General features: G+C 42.0%; 1 protein-coding gene across 1 annotated transcript in view; it reads right to left on the minus strand.

Annotated features, from left to right (window-relative positions):
• The window catches only part of tsnare1 (T-SNARE Domain Containing 1), a 188,897-nt gene that overhangs the window by 81,897 nt on the left and 88,899 nt on the right, over positions 1 to 18,101 (minus strand). The window contains exon 8 of the mRNA XM_032517696.1: positions 5,296 to 5,451. Within this exon, the coding sequence (XP_032373587.1) occupies positions 5,296 to 5,451 (156 nt within the window). The remainder of the gene's footprint in view (positions 1 to 5,295; positions 5,452 to 18,101) is intronic.

Below are 18,101 nucleotides of genomic sequence, written 5' to 3' on the forward strand. Positions count from 1 at the left end.
TTAAAAGTTAGGTCTTCCTGAAAGAATTTACGCTGAGCTACATTTCAACTCTGACCTCGTCGCCAACTAAGCTGCAACCAAAACCAGAAGCAACGACGTATACCTGCGCCACAGTTTGGCTCGACCTTGTCGTTTTTACTCTGATCATGTAGTTTTTACTCTGATCGTGTGTAGGCAGTTTCATAGCAACAGCAAAACTGTATTAACACGTAGTGTTTCCTTTAGGATTTATTTCTAGCAGTGGGTGCAGGTCTGTCCGGACATCAACCCGCTGCAACACAATTATATTTATTCACCTCTTCACACATGATGAGGCATATTTTCCAATTGAACTGCTGAAACTCCTGAAAGAAAAACACATTGATACATTTTCATAAGCACTCCTAAATCTTTCTACTCAGGAGCACATGTGGTCCTTGGGGGAAAAAAAGACACTGTTTAGCCCTAGTCTTGACTCAGCATATGAAAATGTATCAACAGCAAGTGCTGATGCAGTGGTATGGGGGGAGGGGTGTGTGTGGATTGCAAGATTGGAGGAAGGCGAGGAGGGTGGTGTGAAGGTGAAAAAGCACATTGTCAGATACCATCACTCTCCCCAAAGGAACAAAGTCAAAGCCCTAAGCACCTGCCTGGGCGCTGACTGTGACATTTATCCGTGCAGCTATGACTAAAGCAGAGACCAGACGACGCTGTCTGAACACCAAACATCTGACTGGCCCATCTCGGCGGCCGAGCTGAAATGAAGCTGTCATTCCTGCCGCGGCTCCTTCACCGCGTGTCACTCTGCTCGGAGAGATTGATGCTCTTCCTTTTATTTCGCTCCTATTGAGCCCCTGCAGTGGGATTAGTTGATTTGAAACGTTGATGAAGTTCGGACAGCTCCAACTGGGCACGGAGATACATCTTCATTATTCTGTAAAGTGCTCCTAAAACATTAGCATTAGTCTTCAAACCTCTGGATGCCAAACGCCATGTCCCTTTTAAAAAGCAGACTAACGACTGCAGCACTATTTGGCTGGCTTCTCTGCTTTTATTCAGCCACATGGTGAGATGGGGGATGAAGTTTTACAACATCTAATCTAATGTCTGTGTCATTAGATGTTGCACAAATAGGGAGGCATGTTCAATAAACCCAAACATCAGGAGTGCTGTGCATACACATCAAACCTACAAAAAAGGGAATTGGATCCGCCCCCCTCTGGGGCCTGAGTGTATTTTTAGACACAGATGATTTTGGAATGCTCTAATATTGTTTCAGTTTTAAAAAATGTAAGCAGTGTTTACAAAGTCACGTGACTTTGTTCATATTCACCAGAAGATCAGCTGCAATATCTTATTCTACAAGTAGAATTATTGTACTTTCTATTTTGAACTGGTAAATGAGCAAGTAGTAGACTTTAGTTTTAGTGCGCTGTAAGTGTAGTAAGTGTGCTGGAATTTGTGAAAAAACGTTACCTTTCCCTTTGTGACAAATCCTTGTTGCTCACCTGGCACTCAATTTTAACATTCTAAGCGCAGTGTGAGGGGGGGGCTGTGCATGAGCTTGTTAAAATAATGACATGTTATTGAAATTAGAAGTTTTTGTTTGTCAATGGTGCGATCACTTCCCGCTGCCTCAAGATAGCTATACTCCTAGAAAGCACCTGAACACACCTCCCTGCAATACTAGCACGCCCAGAATGCAACTGAACACACCTCCCTGTAAGACCAGCACGCCCAGATATGTACTGAACACACAGCCTGTGTTCACCACCAGCACGACCGAATGTACGACACACCTCCCTGTAAGACCAGCACGCCCAGAATGTACCTGAACACACCTCCCTATAATAGTAGGCTCGTTCGAGATGAGCCAGGTCTGCGCAGAATCGATCCCCGGCGATCGGCGCCCGTTGCATGCCGGTTAGATTTGTGTCCGACTTGATCCCGACTTGCTCTGACGTCATGCACACGTGGGCAACGGAAATCTCACCGAGAGCAAGGGGGGCAGGTCTGAGACGCAGGCGGCGCAGTTGCTTTTCACCGACTGCAAGAGCCAGGCGGACCCAGGCGGACCCAGGCATGCTGGGAAACGCCGGCTTCTCAGCTGATTAACACCTGATTGGTTTACAACTGATGACGTTTTATATAAACTTTTTTTGTTTTTGAATCGGAGCGATTTTAATTGCTATTTGTCTGATTTAAGACTTATTCTGTCCAGAACACATGTTGTGTGACTGTAGTTAAGTTTAGAAGTCAAAGAGACTAAATCCGTTCAGATCACGGATCCTCCAGTCTGTGTTCATTAAAATCAGCAACAGATCTCATGTAGAGCACTTTGCCAGCTACTCTGTCATAACTAAAACAACTGGAGACTGTGTACCAGCTGGTATGAGGGTCTGATATATTTATTAAATCGGAATCGCCCCACAGTGTTTTCATCACTTCCGTCCAGCCTGAAGGTGGCTGGAATCGGCTGGAAACTGTCCGACTTTACCGCAGCTTTCTGTCACCGCCCCCCGCGCTGCCGCCGCTTCTGTCCACTTTACAGGCGAGGCGCAGTTCATCTCGAACGAGCCTACTAGCACACCCAGAATGTACTTCAACACACCTCCCTGTAAGACCAGCACTCCCAGAATGTACCTGAACACACCTCCCTGTAAGACCAGCACTCCCATATGTACAATTAACAACAAACAAACAACATAACTACCCCTCCTCCCTTTAAACCCACAAATGCCCAGATGTACTGAACCCCCACCTCCCTGTAAGAAGGGAAAATGAACCAGCAACATGCCCATAATGCACCCTGAACAACCTCTGTAAGACAGCAGCCCAGAATAGAACCTTAACACACTCCCTAGACCAGCACCCCCAGAATACTGAACACACCTCCCTGTAAGACAGCACCCCAGATGACCTGAACACACCTCCCTTAACCCACACGCCGCATATGCACCTGAGACACACCTCCCTGTAAAACCAGCACGCCCAGAATGCACCTGAACACACCTCCCTGTAAAAACCAGCAGGTGCATTTCCTGTTTAAACGACATTGTAGCTGGACGGTCTTAAAATATCAAACACTTGCGTCAGGCTTTGTGCCGCATTGTGCCGGTCTTAGGTATAAAACAAATACAACCACTTTAATCTGCTCCTTTGTTTTATACTTTGGATGGACTTTTTAAAATGTTGGAGCATTGCCTTAACTACCGCTCCAATATTACTTTGACTTTTTCTTCCAAACTGGCCATTTTCAGCATGTAGCTTGCTAACTCAGTCGTAACTCAGTAGTTCATCGTTTCCCGTAGCGAAGGAATTGTGAGAACATAACGAGAGAGTGGAAGGCGGGGGGGCATAACCGGACATGTTTTATCCTGGAAATGTACTTGATCCGGACTAGGTAAAATGGTTATGAATCCCACTGCTTTCCTAAACACCTCCACAGTGTTTGTGTCATTGCCCTCGCTGCCGCAGGGGGGAGCCTCATCTTTGTATTCCAGCCTTAATGTCTTCAGTAGTAACAATGGGCTTAGGGACCGCAGACCAGGTAGAGAAATCCAAATGAATTGTGAGACAGACTAAATTCCTCCGCCTTATCCTTTAATAACAGTCAAACATAGTTCACACAATGGCGGCCCAGTCCTTTGGGCCTCAGAGTCTGTGACCCACAAGCCCGACAACACTATTATCTTGCTGTTTTAGTTTTGAGCTGCATTTACCATAAAATGTTGTCCCTCTGCAGATATATTTCACACACGTCCCAGAAGCCATGCCGTTCTCTTTCTCCACTCATGTATTCCCAGCCAGCCTACAAATTCCAAACCAGCAACCTTGGGATTATTAAGCCTGTTTACCAATTTTCTCTAAGGGCCTCACTTACTAAGCTGCTTGCACCTTGTGTCAAATGAGAAGTGAAAATCTGTGTTTTCATGTGTACGGCCTACAGTCTTACATAAGAAGCCCTGGTCGTTTACCCTTAAAACAGTCGGGTATCTGATGTAGAAAACACCTGCATTTAAAACACTGTCCAAAAAAAAAAAAATTAAGAAGCAAAAAAAAGGAAAAACAATCTAGGTATTTGTTTTCTTCAAATATTGCCTCCCTGAAGGCCAGCACTGCCAAGTTAGTAACTAGAAAACCAGACAGGCTCCGTCTTCTTCGCCCACCTCCAAAAGCTTATTAGTATTTTGTCATAGTATCCCCATGGTGCTGCGGGATATTGAATGCTAGCCAATTATAAGGTGCTTATGTAGACTTGTTTGTTCCTTTACCTGGGTAAATTGTGTATGGAATCATAATGTTTCCAAACTTAACTTTTGAAGTTGGCATGAAAGAACACAATTGTTCTGTTAAATGCTGTAATTTAGTATTTCTAAAATATCTCTAATTTACAGATAGAATTCAGATTGTTGATGGGGTCAGCCCTGCTGTATAACTTTCAGTGATGAGGTCAGAGCCTAGATGCCAAACATTAATCCATCTACTTATCTATAACCGATTATCCTTAGAGAGTGGCGGGGTGGCAGAGCCGTCCCCAGCTGATTGGACCAGGGTAAAATCTGGATAGGTTGCCAGTCAATCAGAGGGTAAAACATAAAGAGTGATAAACAATCACGCTCACATTTACACCCCTGTCTTTGGACTCTGGGCGGAAGTTGGAGGACCCGGGAAAACACACACTCACATGGTGGGGGGAAACTCCACACACCCATTTTGCTGTGACGTGCTAATCGACTGCAAAACATTAAAGCTGTACATATTCAACATTTGCATAATGATTATCTCATTTGAGTTGGCTGACTGAACTGAATGTTTTTCTTGGCGCTTTGGGTTCACAAGTTGTGAACCCAAAACTGACATATGCATTTATATATTGAACTTGCTAGCAAACAGTTTCTTATTTACACGTCCAGCAGTTACAGAGCAACATGAGCATTTATTTGGAGTCGTGTTTGTGTCCATGTGATGAATGTAGGTTGGCTCTCTCTTTTAGCTCTGGTTTGGTCTCCGCCAACTCCTGAGAGAAGTACCAGTCTCTTTAGCCGCTAAAATCCCCGCTCTGTTCACCAGCTAGTCTCTGACTGTTGTTGTTTGCTGCAAAGCAGGTAGTGTCCAGTGGCATTTTACAGCTTTTTCTCTGGAAACATTGTCCATTAAGAACATTTTTCCTGACTTATATCAACATATGAACTGTGCCACAAGGGGAATACCCACCATAGATCACTGCTAAACAGCATTCAAAAAGGGATCAATACAAAAGTTCAAAGGACATTAAACATACAAAAGATACAATTGTGAAAGCGGTGTTCTTACTTCGATGTGCAGCAGGGCCTCCTCTCTTTGGCGAAGCGCCTCCACGTCCTCCTCACTGATCTCTGACAGGAAAGCCTGAGCCCCTCCCTTGGAGCCTACTGCTTCTCCAAACAGCGGACCCTCCTCCATCTGCTCAGTGAATGGGGTCTGAGGACTCTTGTAGGAGCACACACAAAAACATTATATTATATTATACACTGTGGTTACAATGGTAGTAGATACAGTGAGCTGCTCCCAATCTGACAGATGCCTACCAAAAACACAACAAAAATAATTAAAGGAGTTACGTTTTAAGAAAATCATTCACAATGCCAATGGCAGCAGGACTAAATGACCATAAGAACCCATCCGGAAGGTTTTATCTGCGCCCTAAAGGTAGCAAAATACATCCTCTCTCTGGATCGGCCAAGATCAACTTGGCTTTCCTTAAAGGAATACGCCACCATGTGTTGAAATAGGGCTTATCACAGTCTCCCCTAGCTATAAATAGGTGGACCAATGCATTGTTTTAGTCCAGTGCAACACCGGCACTGGTTACCTTAGCATAGTTCATGGAATCCTATGTTAGTTAGCATGTTGTGAGTAAATTAAAATGAGAATGATCATTCCCTCAAATATTGTGAATCATATTGCATTGCAACGTCAGTCACAATTATCACAATTAGATATTTTCCTTATGTCTGGCAGCACCAGTAAAAATACAGTACAGTACTGTACAGTAATAGTTTCTTAGCCTGGGGCTAAGAAATCTTTCACACTTAAGAGTAGGGCTTGCTGGAACTGCTCTGAAGCCGGGAAAACCCCAAGTTTGTGGGGTTACCGCTGAAAATCAACACAAGCTAGAGAGCAGAGCTAAAAATTGCCAGTGTAAAAGTAAACAATGCCATTCTGGAATGTACACTTGTACAATGTTGTACAGACATTTAACCCAAGGCTAGCAAGTGCAGTGTGAATTGTACAGCACGGGCTTAGGCTTAGGTGAACCCGGGCATCAATTTTTTCTATAGTGTCAAATCGTTACAGACAATATCTCAGGACACCTTACAGATAGTGTAAAGTCCATTCTATAATTTACAGAGACCCTACTATTCCTCCTAGAGCCTTTGCACTAATTGCGGCGGCAAAGAAAACCTTCTCTTTATCAAGCAAAAACCTGGGAAAAGAACCTGGCTCCTGGTGGGCGGCCATCTCCCGGGTTGCAGATAGGAACAATAACTCGTTCTACTAGCAACGGACTGGATTTTTTTAATAAACGCAAATTTAACTCCATAGGCTAAATTAGGTTTCTTTTTGCTTCATATAATGTTGATTATCTCCTTATTCATACTCAGTCAAACTGCATCCATGTCTCAGTGATTGAATGTAACAAAGTACATTTACTCGACTACTGTACAAACTTTGCTTGAGTATTTCTATTTTCTGCTGCTTAATACTTTAACTTCACTAGAGTGGCCATTTGTGATCTGCGTGTAGTGCTTGCAAATTGCTTTTGTGAAACAAGCCACTACATTCTACTTCCACCTCCAGAAACATGTAGGGACATCATACCTGTACGTCCACAGGGAAATACCTGGCCCAGAAACAATGGCCCTATCTCTAATCAATGTTCTTCTAAAAGTGCAATTTCTTGTAGGAGATAGCTGTAGTCACCACAGTAGTGACAGAAAAAGTCCACATTTTCCATTGTATCTAAATGCAGAGCTTTTGTTTAACACAATGGAAAGATCAAACCAAACTGACATTTCTTTTCAATGTCCATTTGCTTTGCTGAGGCTGGTAATCTATAAGGATCGGTACACTCTGCATATTGCAATCTTTGTTACATGTGCAAACAAAGCAGAGGAAAGGAAAGAAACCTATAGTCAGAGAAAGGCCTGGTTGCCATTTTGCATTAGTAATGTCTTCCACCTTTGTGTCGCTGACTGCACAGCTAATTCCCAGTAGAGGAGACAGTGTGGGTCAGAGCACAGGGACCACCCCAGCTGTGTCACGCACTCTGTCTACTGGCCACGATCTGACTCACCTCTCCTCAACCAACCCTGCAACAATGTGCTCACTCCTCCACAAATATACCCATCACAATAGCTCTGGAATATATTAGTACATCACACACATGGGAAAGACACTCAAAGCAATCATTCTGACACCTTATTGCAGAAGTTCACATGCTGAGAAAACGTTCACACAGTTTCTCGGAATTGCTGCTGTTGGTTCCAGACGACTCTGGTGACATGAATCTGAAGATGTGGGTGGAAAGCAGTCATTAAAATTTGCATTAATCTGCTAAATGTTTGTCTTAATGTATATTTATGGGATTTTGTAGGTCAGGACGCGTCCCACCAGTTGCTATCCATGAACTGAAAAAGCCATCCACTTCCACAGCAGATAAAACATACTCTGCTCCTGCTGCCACTGCTCATATGTGATACAGCAGCATGTAGTTATGTTCTTCCACAATGTTCTCACTGATTAGTGAACTTGCTGCTATGTGTTGAGGGTAGTCAGCTTTATATAACGTACCACCCAGCCTGCCGCCCCCAAAGCCCATTACCTCCAACGCTTGACTTATAAAAGACCTTGATAATATGCCCAACATTCGACTCACCTCTGTACAAAAGATAGATTTTAGAGGCTCTTTGTGGGGAAAAGTTCACTGAATTGTTACTGTTCAACCAGTTGAAGAGGCAAATGATTTTCCATTCAGTACAGCAGCAACGTGATGTTCAAGATGGGTCCTCCAATCAAAAGAGGTTAAACCTCCACCCCTCTAAAGTACTGTCGAATGAGACAGTGGTACTGTTCTGTAGCTGAACTAAACCCATAACTTTCACTGTACTGATACAGGTGATCATACTTGGTTTATATACAACTACTAATAACCCAAAAGAAAATGTCTAATGTTTTGCTCTATGCATTGAAGGCCTTTTTTATGACTTTTGTAACCCTGTGTGCCTGGAAACAATTTTTAATGACTTTTTTGTTCATAATTCTTCTTCCTCTTGCGAACACAACAGAAAGGTTGGACAGTTTGGGAAATACACTTTTTTAATACCAAGAGTTAGATTAGAAGATGTATACCACTCTCATGTCTGTACGCTAAACATGAAGCTACAGCTGTGTGTGTCTTGTATTGTTTTGTCTGTATATTATTGTTAAATTCCAATGTATGTATTGTTGAGTTTGTGTTTTGTACTATATTTTATGCATTTGTTGTTGAGTTTGATGTATTTTAACGGCCCATTCAGGGAAAGACATAACCACAAACCTTAGTGGTCGCCTAATACTGTATCTGAAGTCTCTTTTATATCGACCTTAGTGGTCCCCTAAAACTGTATCTGAAGTCTCTTTATATAGACCTTACTGGTCCCTAATACTGTATCTGAAGTCTCTTTATATAGACCTTAGTGGTCCCTAATACTGTATCTGGAGTCTCATTATATAGACCTAGGTGCCCTAATACTGTATCTGAAGTCTCTTTTTTATAGACCTTAGTGGTCCCTAATACTGTATCTGAAGTCTCTTTATTTAGGCCTTAGTGTTCCCTAATACTGTATCTGAATTCTCTTTTATATAGACCTTAGTGGTCCCTAATACTGTATCTGAAGTCTCTTTTATATAGACCTTAGTGGTCCCTAATACTGTATCTGAAGTCTCTTTTATATAGACCTTAGTGGTTCCCTAATACTGTATCTGAAGTCTCTTTATTAGGCCTTAGTGGTCCCTATACGGTATCTGAAGTCTCTTTATATAGACCTTAGTGGTCCCTAATACTGTATCTGAAGTCTCTTTTATATAGACCTTAGTGGTCCCTAATACGGTATCTGAAGTCTCTTTTTATATAGACCTTATGGTTCCCTAATACTGTACTGAAGTCTCTTTATATAGGCCTTAGTGGTTCCCTAATACTGTATCTGAAGTCTCTTTTATATAGACCTTAGTGGTCCCTAATACTGTATCTGAAGTCTCTTTATTAGACCTTAGTGGTCCCTTAATACTGATTTAAGTCTCTTTATATAGACCTTAGTGTCCCTAATACCGATCTGAAGTCTCTTTTATATAGACCTTAGTGGTCCCTGATACTGTATCTGAAGTCTCTTTATATAGACCTTAGTGGTCCCTAATACTGTATCTGAAGTCTCTTTTATATAGATCTTAGTGGTCCCTAATACTGTATCTGAAGTCTCTTTTATATAGACCTTAGTGGTCCCCTAATACTGTATCTGAATTCTCTTTCCTAAAATCCAGCCTTGGTGCAGATTTCCAGCCACTAGAGCCAATCCCACAATGAGCTTCCCTTAGTATGTGCCATTTCTGTGTCTGTAGCTTTAAATGCTTTCGAGCAGGAGAGGGGGGGCAAGGTAGAGGGTGGGGTGCGGACTTGGCCTTGATCCTTTTCTCAAAGGCAGAGCAGGACATCCAGGGCTTGGTTTACACCTATCATCATTTTTAGCAACAGGGGGACCACAGGCAGGCTGGGGGAACTCATATCAGGCACGGCGCCAGGATTCCAGTTTTGGATGGGCTAGACCAATTTTGGGTGGGCCTTAAATTAAAACATGATATCAAATCACTGTTTAACCTAATACAAATGACTAATATACTGTTATATTATTTGTGCTAACATAATAGAGATTTCAATAGCTTGATGCTCTTTAAATATGTTGTAAAAAAACATTGTACAAACGTTTGGTTGTATAGGACGACCCTATCGGACCGCTCTCCTTGGTTCTGCCCAGAGAGGAGCGCGTTGGAATCTCCATTACGCACCGTACCTGGCTGCGCTATTACGCAAAGCTCCATAGACCTAAGACTGGAACAGTGGTCAGGCATTTAATATTTCCCCAAAACATAATTTAGTTCTGCTCGTATAACAGGAGGCCGAATATTTCACAATTCTGTTTAATTGTTTTTAAGTTTTCAGCACTACAGGTCAACAACACTGGCCGACAGTTTCATTCAATACTCGGGCACAGAACTTGTTCATTGACGTCATCTGTCGTGTAAACCGAGACTCAAGTTATTTCCGAAAGAGACAAACTGTTACTTTAGTGTGATTCATGTTATAACCATATTTAACAAAAGGAAATAAATCACATTAACAACAGACACAGCGCCCATAACAAGGGGAACCCATGAGGGAAAAAGAACAGTAACAAGCTGATGTAGAAATATAAATGCTCCTGTAGATTTGTAACGGGTTATGAATCGATTATTTTAATATATCTCAATACAGACAGAGTAGACTTCACATACTCTTATCCCCTCGTGGTACACAATTAAACTCGCTAAAAAAGGCCTAGAAGACGCAAACACGGAACGACTCATTTCCTCTTTTTCTCTCTGCTATGTTACTAACTTTCAACATGTAGCCTACGGATTCATCGCATGTTTTTAGGTCGCCTCGCACACACACACACTGACACAAATTACAGCAGTAGTCGGCGGGGTTTGCTCTTTAAAATGTCGATATCATCGAAGTCGAGAGCAACTGTAAGCTCTTTTTCATATGTCAACAGTCATAGAGACATAAGGCGAGTCGTAAGCATGGTGCTCCTATTTGGTGTTTTAATCCGGTTGAAACTGGAAAAGACGCGTTCAACTGTACAGGACGTCATCGGCAGTGTTATCGGAGCTTTTAGGAAAGCATGGATATTTGGGAAAACGTTCTCATTGCATATGTCCATCACTTCAACAAGACTTTTGAGATGTTCTCCTCTTTTTTTCTTCCTCTCTATGAGTTGCACAAACACTGCGAGCTCCGACTCTGACACGGTTATGTTGAAGCGCTTCCCTGCATCGTTGAGAGTGGCCGAGCAGCTGGTGTCATTTGTATGAAGGCTAGGAGACACCAGGACTGCTGATGCTGTCATTTGTATGAAGGCTAGGAGACATCAGGACTGCTGCAGATGCCATGAGGCCATACGATAGAATTCAGATTGTTGATGGGGTCCTAAACCCTGCTGTAAACTTTCAGTGATGAGGTCAGAGCCTAGATCCAAACATTAATCCTCTACTTTCTATAACCGATTATCCTTAGAGAGTGGCGGGTGGCAGAGCCGTCCCCAGCTGATGGGACCAGGTGTAAATCTGGATAGGTTGCCAGTCAATCAGAGGGTAAACATAAAGATTTATAACAATCCCGCTCACATTTACACCCCTGTCTTTGACTCTGGCGGAAGTTGGAGGACCCGGGAAACACACACACTCACTGGTGGGGGGAAACTCCACACCCCCATTTTGCTGTGACGTGCTAATCGACTGCAAACATCTAAGCGTACATATTCAACATTTGCATAATGATTATCTCATTTGAGTTGGCTGACTGAACTGAATGTTTTTTCTTGGCGCTTTGGGTTCACAAGTTGTGAACCCAAAACTGACATATGCCATTTATATATTGAACTTGCTAGCAACCGTTTCTTATTTACCACGTCCGCATTTACCAGAGCAACATGACATTTATTTGGAGTCGTGTTTGTGTCCATGTGATGAATTAGGTTTGCTCTCTCTCTTTAGCTCTGGTTTGGTCTCCGCCAACTCCTGAGAGACTTCCAGTCTCTTTAGCCGCTAAATCCCCGCTCTGTTCACCACTAGTCTCTGACTGTTGTTGTTTGCTGCAAAGCAGGTAGTGTCCATGGCGCTTTTACAGCTTTTTTCTCTGGAAACATTGTCCATTAAGAACATTTTCCTGACTTAATATCAACATATGACTGGCCACAAGGGGAACCCCCCCATAATCACTGCTAACGCAGCAAAAAGGGATCAATCAAAGTTCAAGACATTACCATACAAAATATCACTTGTGAAAGCGTGTGTTCTACTTCGATGTGCAGCAGGGCCTCCTCTCTTTGCGAAGCGCCTCCACGTCCCCTCACTGATCTCTGACAGGAAAGCCGAGCCCCTCCCTTGGAGCTACTGCTTCTCCACACAGCGGACCCTCCTCCATCTGCTCAGTGAATGGGTCTGAGGACTCTTGTAGAGCACACCAAAACATTATATTATATTATGACACTGTGGTTAACATGGTAGTAGATCACAGTGAGCTGCTCCCAATCTGACAGATGCCTACCAAAAACACAACCAAAATAATTAAAGAGTTTACGTTTTAAAGAAAATCATTCCAATGCCAATGGCAGCAGACTAAATGACCATAAGAACCCATCCGAAGGTTTTATCTGCGCCCTAAAGTAGCAAAATACATCCTCTCTCTGGTCGGCCAAGATCAACTTGGCTTTCCTTAAAGGACTACCCACCATGTGTTTAAGGGCTTATCACAGTCTCCCCTAGCTATAAAGTGGACCAATGCATTGTTTTATGGTCCGTGCAACACCGGCACTGGTTACCTTAGCATAGTCTGGAATCCTATGTTATTTACATGTTTTGATAATTAAATGAGAATGATCATTCCCTCAAATATTGTTAATCAATGCATTGCAACGCATCACAATTATCACAAAATTAGATATTTTCCTTATTCTGGCACACAGTAAAAATACAGTACAGTACTGTACGAATAGTTTTTAGGCCGGGCTAAGAAATCTTTCACACATTAAGAGTAGGGCTTGCTGGAACTGCTCTGAAGCCGGAAAACCCCAAGTTTGTGGGTTACCGCTGAAAATCAACAAGCTAGAGAGCAGAGCTAAAAATTGCCAGTGTAAAAGTAAACAATGCCATTCTGGAATGTACACTTGTCAATGTGTACAGACATTTACCAAAAGCTAGCAAGTGCAGTGTGAATTGTACAGCACGGGCTTGGCTTAGGTGAACCCGGGCATCAATTTTTTTTCTATAGTTCAATCGTACAGACAATATCTCGACACCATTACATAGTGTAAAGTCCATTCTATTTTACAGAGACCCCTATTCCTCTAGACGCCTTTGCACTAATTGCGGCGGCAAAGAAAACCTTCTCCTTTATCAGCAAAAACCTGGGAAAAAACCTGGCTCCTGGTGGGCGGCCATCTCCCGGGTTGCATAGACATAACCGTTCTACTAGCAACGACTGGATTTTTTTAATAACGCAAATTTAACTCCTAGGCTACAATTAGGTTTCTTTTTGCTTCATATAATGTTTATTACTCCTTATCATACTCAGTCAAACTGCATCCATGTCTCAGTGATTGAGTAACAAGTACATTTACCTCGACTACTGTACAAACTTTGCTTGAGTATTTCTTTTCTGCTGCTTAATACTTAACTTCACTAGAGTGGCCATTTGTGATCTGCGTGTAGTGCTTTGCAAAATTGCTTTTGTGAACAGCCACTACATTCTACTTCCACCTCCAGAAACATGTAGGGACATCATACCTGTACGTCCCACAGGAATACCTGGCCCAAAACAATGGCCCGTCTCTAATCAATGTTCTTCTAAAAGTGCAATTTCTTGTAGGAGATAGCTGTAGTCACACAGTAGTGCAGAAAAAGTCCACATTTTCCATTGTACTCTAAATGCAGAGCTTTTGTTTAACACAATGGAAAGGATCAAACCAACTGACATTTCTTTTCAATGTCCATTTGCTTTGCTGAGGCTGGTACTATAAGGATCGTACACTCTGCATATGCAATCTTTTTACATGTGCAAACAAAGCAAGGAAAGGAAAGAAACCTATAGTCAGAGAAACCTGGTTGCCATTTTTGCATTAGTATGTCTTCACCTTGTGTCGCTGACTGCACAGCTAATTCCCAGTAGAGGAGACAGTGTGGGTCAGAGCACAGGGACCACCCCAGCTGTGTCACGCACTCTGTCTACTGGCCCGATCTGACTCACCTCTCCTCAACCAACCCTGCAACAATGTGCTCACTCCTCCACAATAATCCCATCACAATAGCTCTGGAATATATATTACATCACACACATGGGAAAGACACTCAAAAGCAATCATTCTGACACCTTATTGCAAGTTCACATGCTGAAAACGTTCACAACAGTTTCTCAATTGCTGCTGTTGGTTCCACGACTCTGGTGACATGAATCTGAAGATGTGGGTGGAAAGCAGTCATTAAATTTGCATTAATCTGCTAATGTTTGTCTTAATGTATATTATGGGATTTTGTAGGTCGGACGCGTCCCACCAGTTGCTATCCATGAACTGAAAAAGCCATCCACTTCACAGCATATAAAACTACTCTGCTCCTGCTGCCACTGCTCATATGTGATACAGCATGTAGTTTATGTTCTTCCAAATGTTTCTACTGATTATGAACTTGCTGCTATGTGTTGAGGGTAGTCAGCTTTATATAACGTACCACCCAGCCTGCCCCCCCAAAGCCCATTCCCTCCAACGCTGACTTATAAAAGACCTTGATAATATGCCCAACATCGACTCACCTCTGTACAAAAGTAGATTTTAGAGGCTCTTTGTGGGAAAAGTTCACTGAATTGTTACTGTTTCAACCAGTTGAAGAGGCAAATGATTTTCCATTCAGTACAGCAGCAACGTGATGTTCAGATGGGTCCTCCAATCAAAGAGGTTAAACCTCCACCCTCTAAAGTACTGTCGAATGAGACAGTGGTACTGTTTCTTAGCTGAACTAAACCCATAACTTTCACTGTACTGATACAGGTGATCATACTGTTTTATATCCAACTACATAACCCAAAAGAAAATGTCTAATGTTTTGCTCTATGCCATTGAAGGCCTTTTTTATACTTTTGTAACCTGTGTGCCTGGAAAACATTTTTAATGACTTTTTTGTTTCATATTCTTTTCCTCTTGCGAACACAACAAAAGGTTGGACAGTTTGGGATACACTTTTTAATACCAAGAGTTAGATTAGAAGATGTATACCACTCTCATGTCTGTACGCTAAACAGGAAGCTACAGCTGTGTGTGTCTTGTATTGTTTTTGTCTGTATATTATTGTTAATTTCCAATTATGTATTGTTGTTTTGTGTTTTGTACTATATTTTATGCATTTGTTGTTGAGTTTGTTGTATTTTAACGCCCTTCAGGGAAAGACATAACCACAAACCTTAGTGGTCGCCTAATACTGTATCTGAAGTCTCTTTATATCGACCTTAGTGGTCCCCTAAAACTGTATCGAGTCTCTTTATATAGACCTTACTGGTCCCTAATACTGTATCTGAAGTCTCTTATATAGACCTTAGGTGTCCCTAACTGTATCGAGTCTCATTATATAGACCGTAGGTGTCCCTAATACTGTATCTGAAGTCTCTTTTTTATAGACCTTAGTGGTCCCTAATACTGTATCTGAATTCTCTTTATTTAGGCCTTAGTGGTTCCTAATACTGTATCTGAATCTCTTTTATATAGACCTTAGTGGTCCCTAATACTGTATCTGAAGTCTCTTTATATAGACCTTAGTGGTCCCTAATACTGTATCTGAAGTCTCTTTTATATAGACCTTAGTGGTTCCCTAATACTGTATCTGAAGTCTCTTTATATAGGCCTTAGTGGTTCCCTATACGGTATCTGAAGTCTCTTTATATAGACCTTAGTGGTCCCTAATACTGTATCTGAAGTCTCTTTTATATAGACCTTAGTGGTCCCTAATACGTATCTGAGTCTCTTTTATATAGACCTTAGTGGTTCCCTAATACTGTACTGAAGTCTCTTTATATAGGCCTTAGTGGTTCCCTATACTGTATCTGAAGTCTCTTTTATATAGACCTTAGTGGTCCCTAATACTGTATCTGAAGTCTCTTTATTAGACCTTAGTGGTCCCTTAATACTGCATTTAAGTCTCTTTATATAGACCTTATGGTCCCTAATACCGGATCTGAAGTCTCTTTTATATAGACCTTAGTGGTCCCTGATACTGTATCTGAAGTCTCTTTATATAGACCTTGTGGTCCCTAATACTGTATCTGTCTCTTTATATAGATTTAGTGGTCCCTAACGTAATCTGAAGTCTCTTTTATATAGACCTTAGTGGTCCCCTATACTGTATCTGAATTCTCTTTCCTAAAATCCAGCCTTGGTGCAGATTTCCAGCCACTAGACCACCCACAATGAGCTTCCTTAGTATGTGCCATTTCTGTGTCTGTAGCTTTAAATGCTTTCGAGCAGAGAGGGGGGGCAAGGTAGGTGGGGTGCGGACTTGGCCTTGATCCTTTTCTCAAAGGAGAGCAGGACATCCAGGGCTTGGTTTACACCTTCATCATTTTTAGCAACAGGGGGACCACAGGCAGGCTGGGGGAACTCATATCAGGCACGGCGCCAGGATTCCAGTTTTGGATGGCTAGACCAATTTTGGGTGGGCCTTAAATTAAAACATGATATCAAATCACTGTTTAAACCTAATACAAATGACTAATATACTGTTATTATTTGTGCTAACAATAGAGATTTCAATAGCTTGATGCTCTTTAATATGTTTAAAAAACATTGTACAAACGTTTGTTGTATGACGACCCTATCGGACCGCTCTCCTTGGTTCTGCCCAGAGAGGAGCGCGTTGGAATCTCCATTACGCACCGTACCTGGCTGCGCTATTACGCAAAGCTCCATAGACCTAAGACTGGAACGTGGTCAGGCATTTAATATTTCCCCAAAACATAATTTAGTTCTGCTCGTATAACAGGAGGCCAAATATTTCCAATCTGTTTAATTGTTTTTAAGTTTTCAGCACTACAGGCAACCACACTGGCCGACAGTTTCATTCAATACTCGGGCACAGAACTTGTTCATTGACGTCATCTGTCGTGTAAACCGAGACTCAATATTTTTTCCGAAAGAGACAAACTGTTACTTTAGTGTGATTCATGTATAACCTATTTAACAAAAGGAAATAAATCACATTAACAACAGACACAGCGCCCATAACAGGGGAACCCTGAGGGAAAAGAACAGTAACAAGCTGATGTAGAAATATAAATGCTCCTGTAGATTTGTAACGGGTTATGAATCGATTATTTTAATATATCTCAATACAGACGAGTAGACTTCACACCTCTTATCCCCTCGTGGTACAAAATTAAACTCCTAAAAAAGGCCTAGAAGACGCAACACGGAACGACTCATTTCCTCTTTTTCTCTCTGCTATGTTACTAACTTTCACATGTAGCCTACGGATTCATCGCATGTTTTTAGGTCGCCTCGCACACACACACACTGACACAAATTCCAGCATTAGTCGGCGGGGTTTGCTCTTTAAAATGTCGATATCATCGAAGTCGAGAGCACCTGTAAGCTCTTTTCATATGTCAACAGTCATAGAGACATAAGGCGAGTCGTAAGCATGGTGCTCCTATTGTTGTTTTAATCCGGTTGAAACTGGAAAAGACGCGTTCAACTGTACAGGACGTCATCGGCAGTGTTATCGGACTTTTAGGAAAGCATGGATATTTGGAAAACGTTCTCATTGCATATGTCCATCTTCAACAGACTTTTGAGATTTCCTCCTCTTTTTTCTTCCTCTCTATGGTTGCACAAACACTGGCGCTCCGACTCTGACACGGTTATGTTGAAGCGCTTCCCTGCATCGTTGAGAGTGGCCGAGCAGCTGGTGTCATTTGTATGAAGGCTAGAGAGACACCAGGACTGCTGATGCTGTCATTTGTATGAAGGCTAGGAACATCAGGACTGCTGCAGATGCCATGAGGCCATAGGTGTCACTGTGGAATCGAGTTTTCAGTTCTCTGGCTGGCAGTCTAATAGCGCGTTAGAAATGTTCGCAGATCACTGTCACTTAATGACAAACACTTTTTTAAATAAGTTAAAAACTACTTACGATTTAGACTAATTTAGCACAAATTAGGAGTAATTTGCCACTTTTAATAGTTCTTTATAATTAAATATATTATTTTCTTTTTTTTTTAATGAAAATTTGTGGGTGGGCCTGTG

This window comes from Etheostoma spectabile, chromosome 6, assembly GCF_008692095.1.
Source record: "Etheostoma spectabile isolate EspeVRDwgs_2016 chromosome 6, UIUC_Espe_1.0, whole genome shotgun sequence".
Lineage (NCBI taxonomy): Eukaryota > Metazoa > Chordata > Actinopteri > Perciformes > Percidae > Etheostoma > Etheostoma spectabile.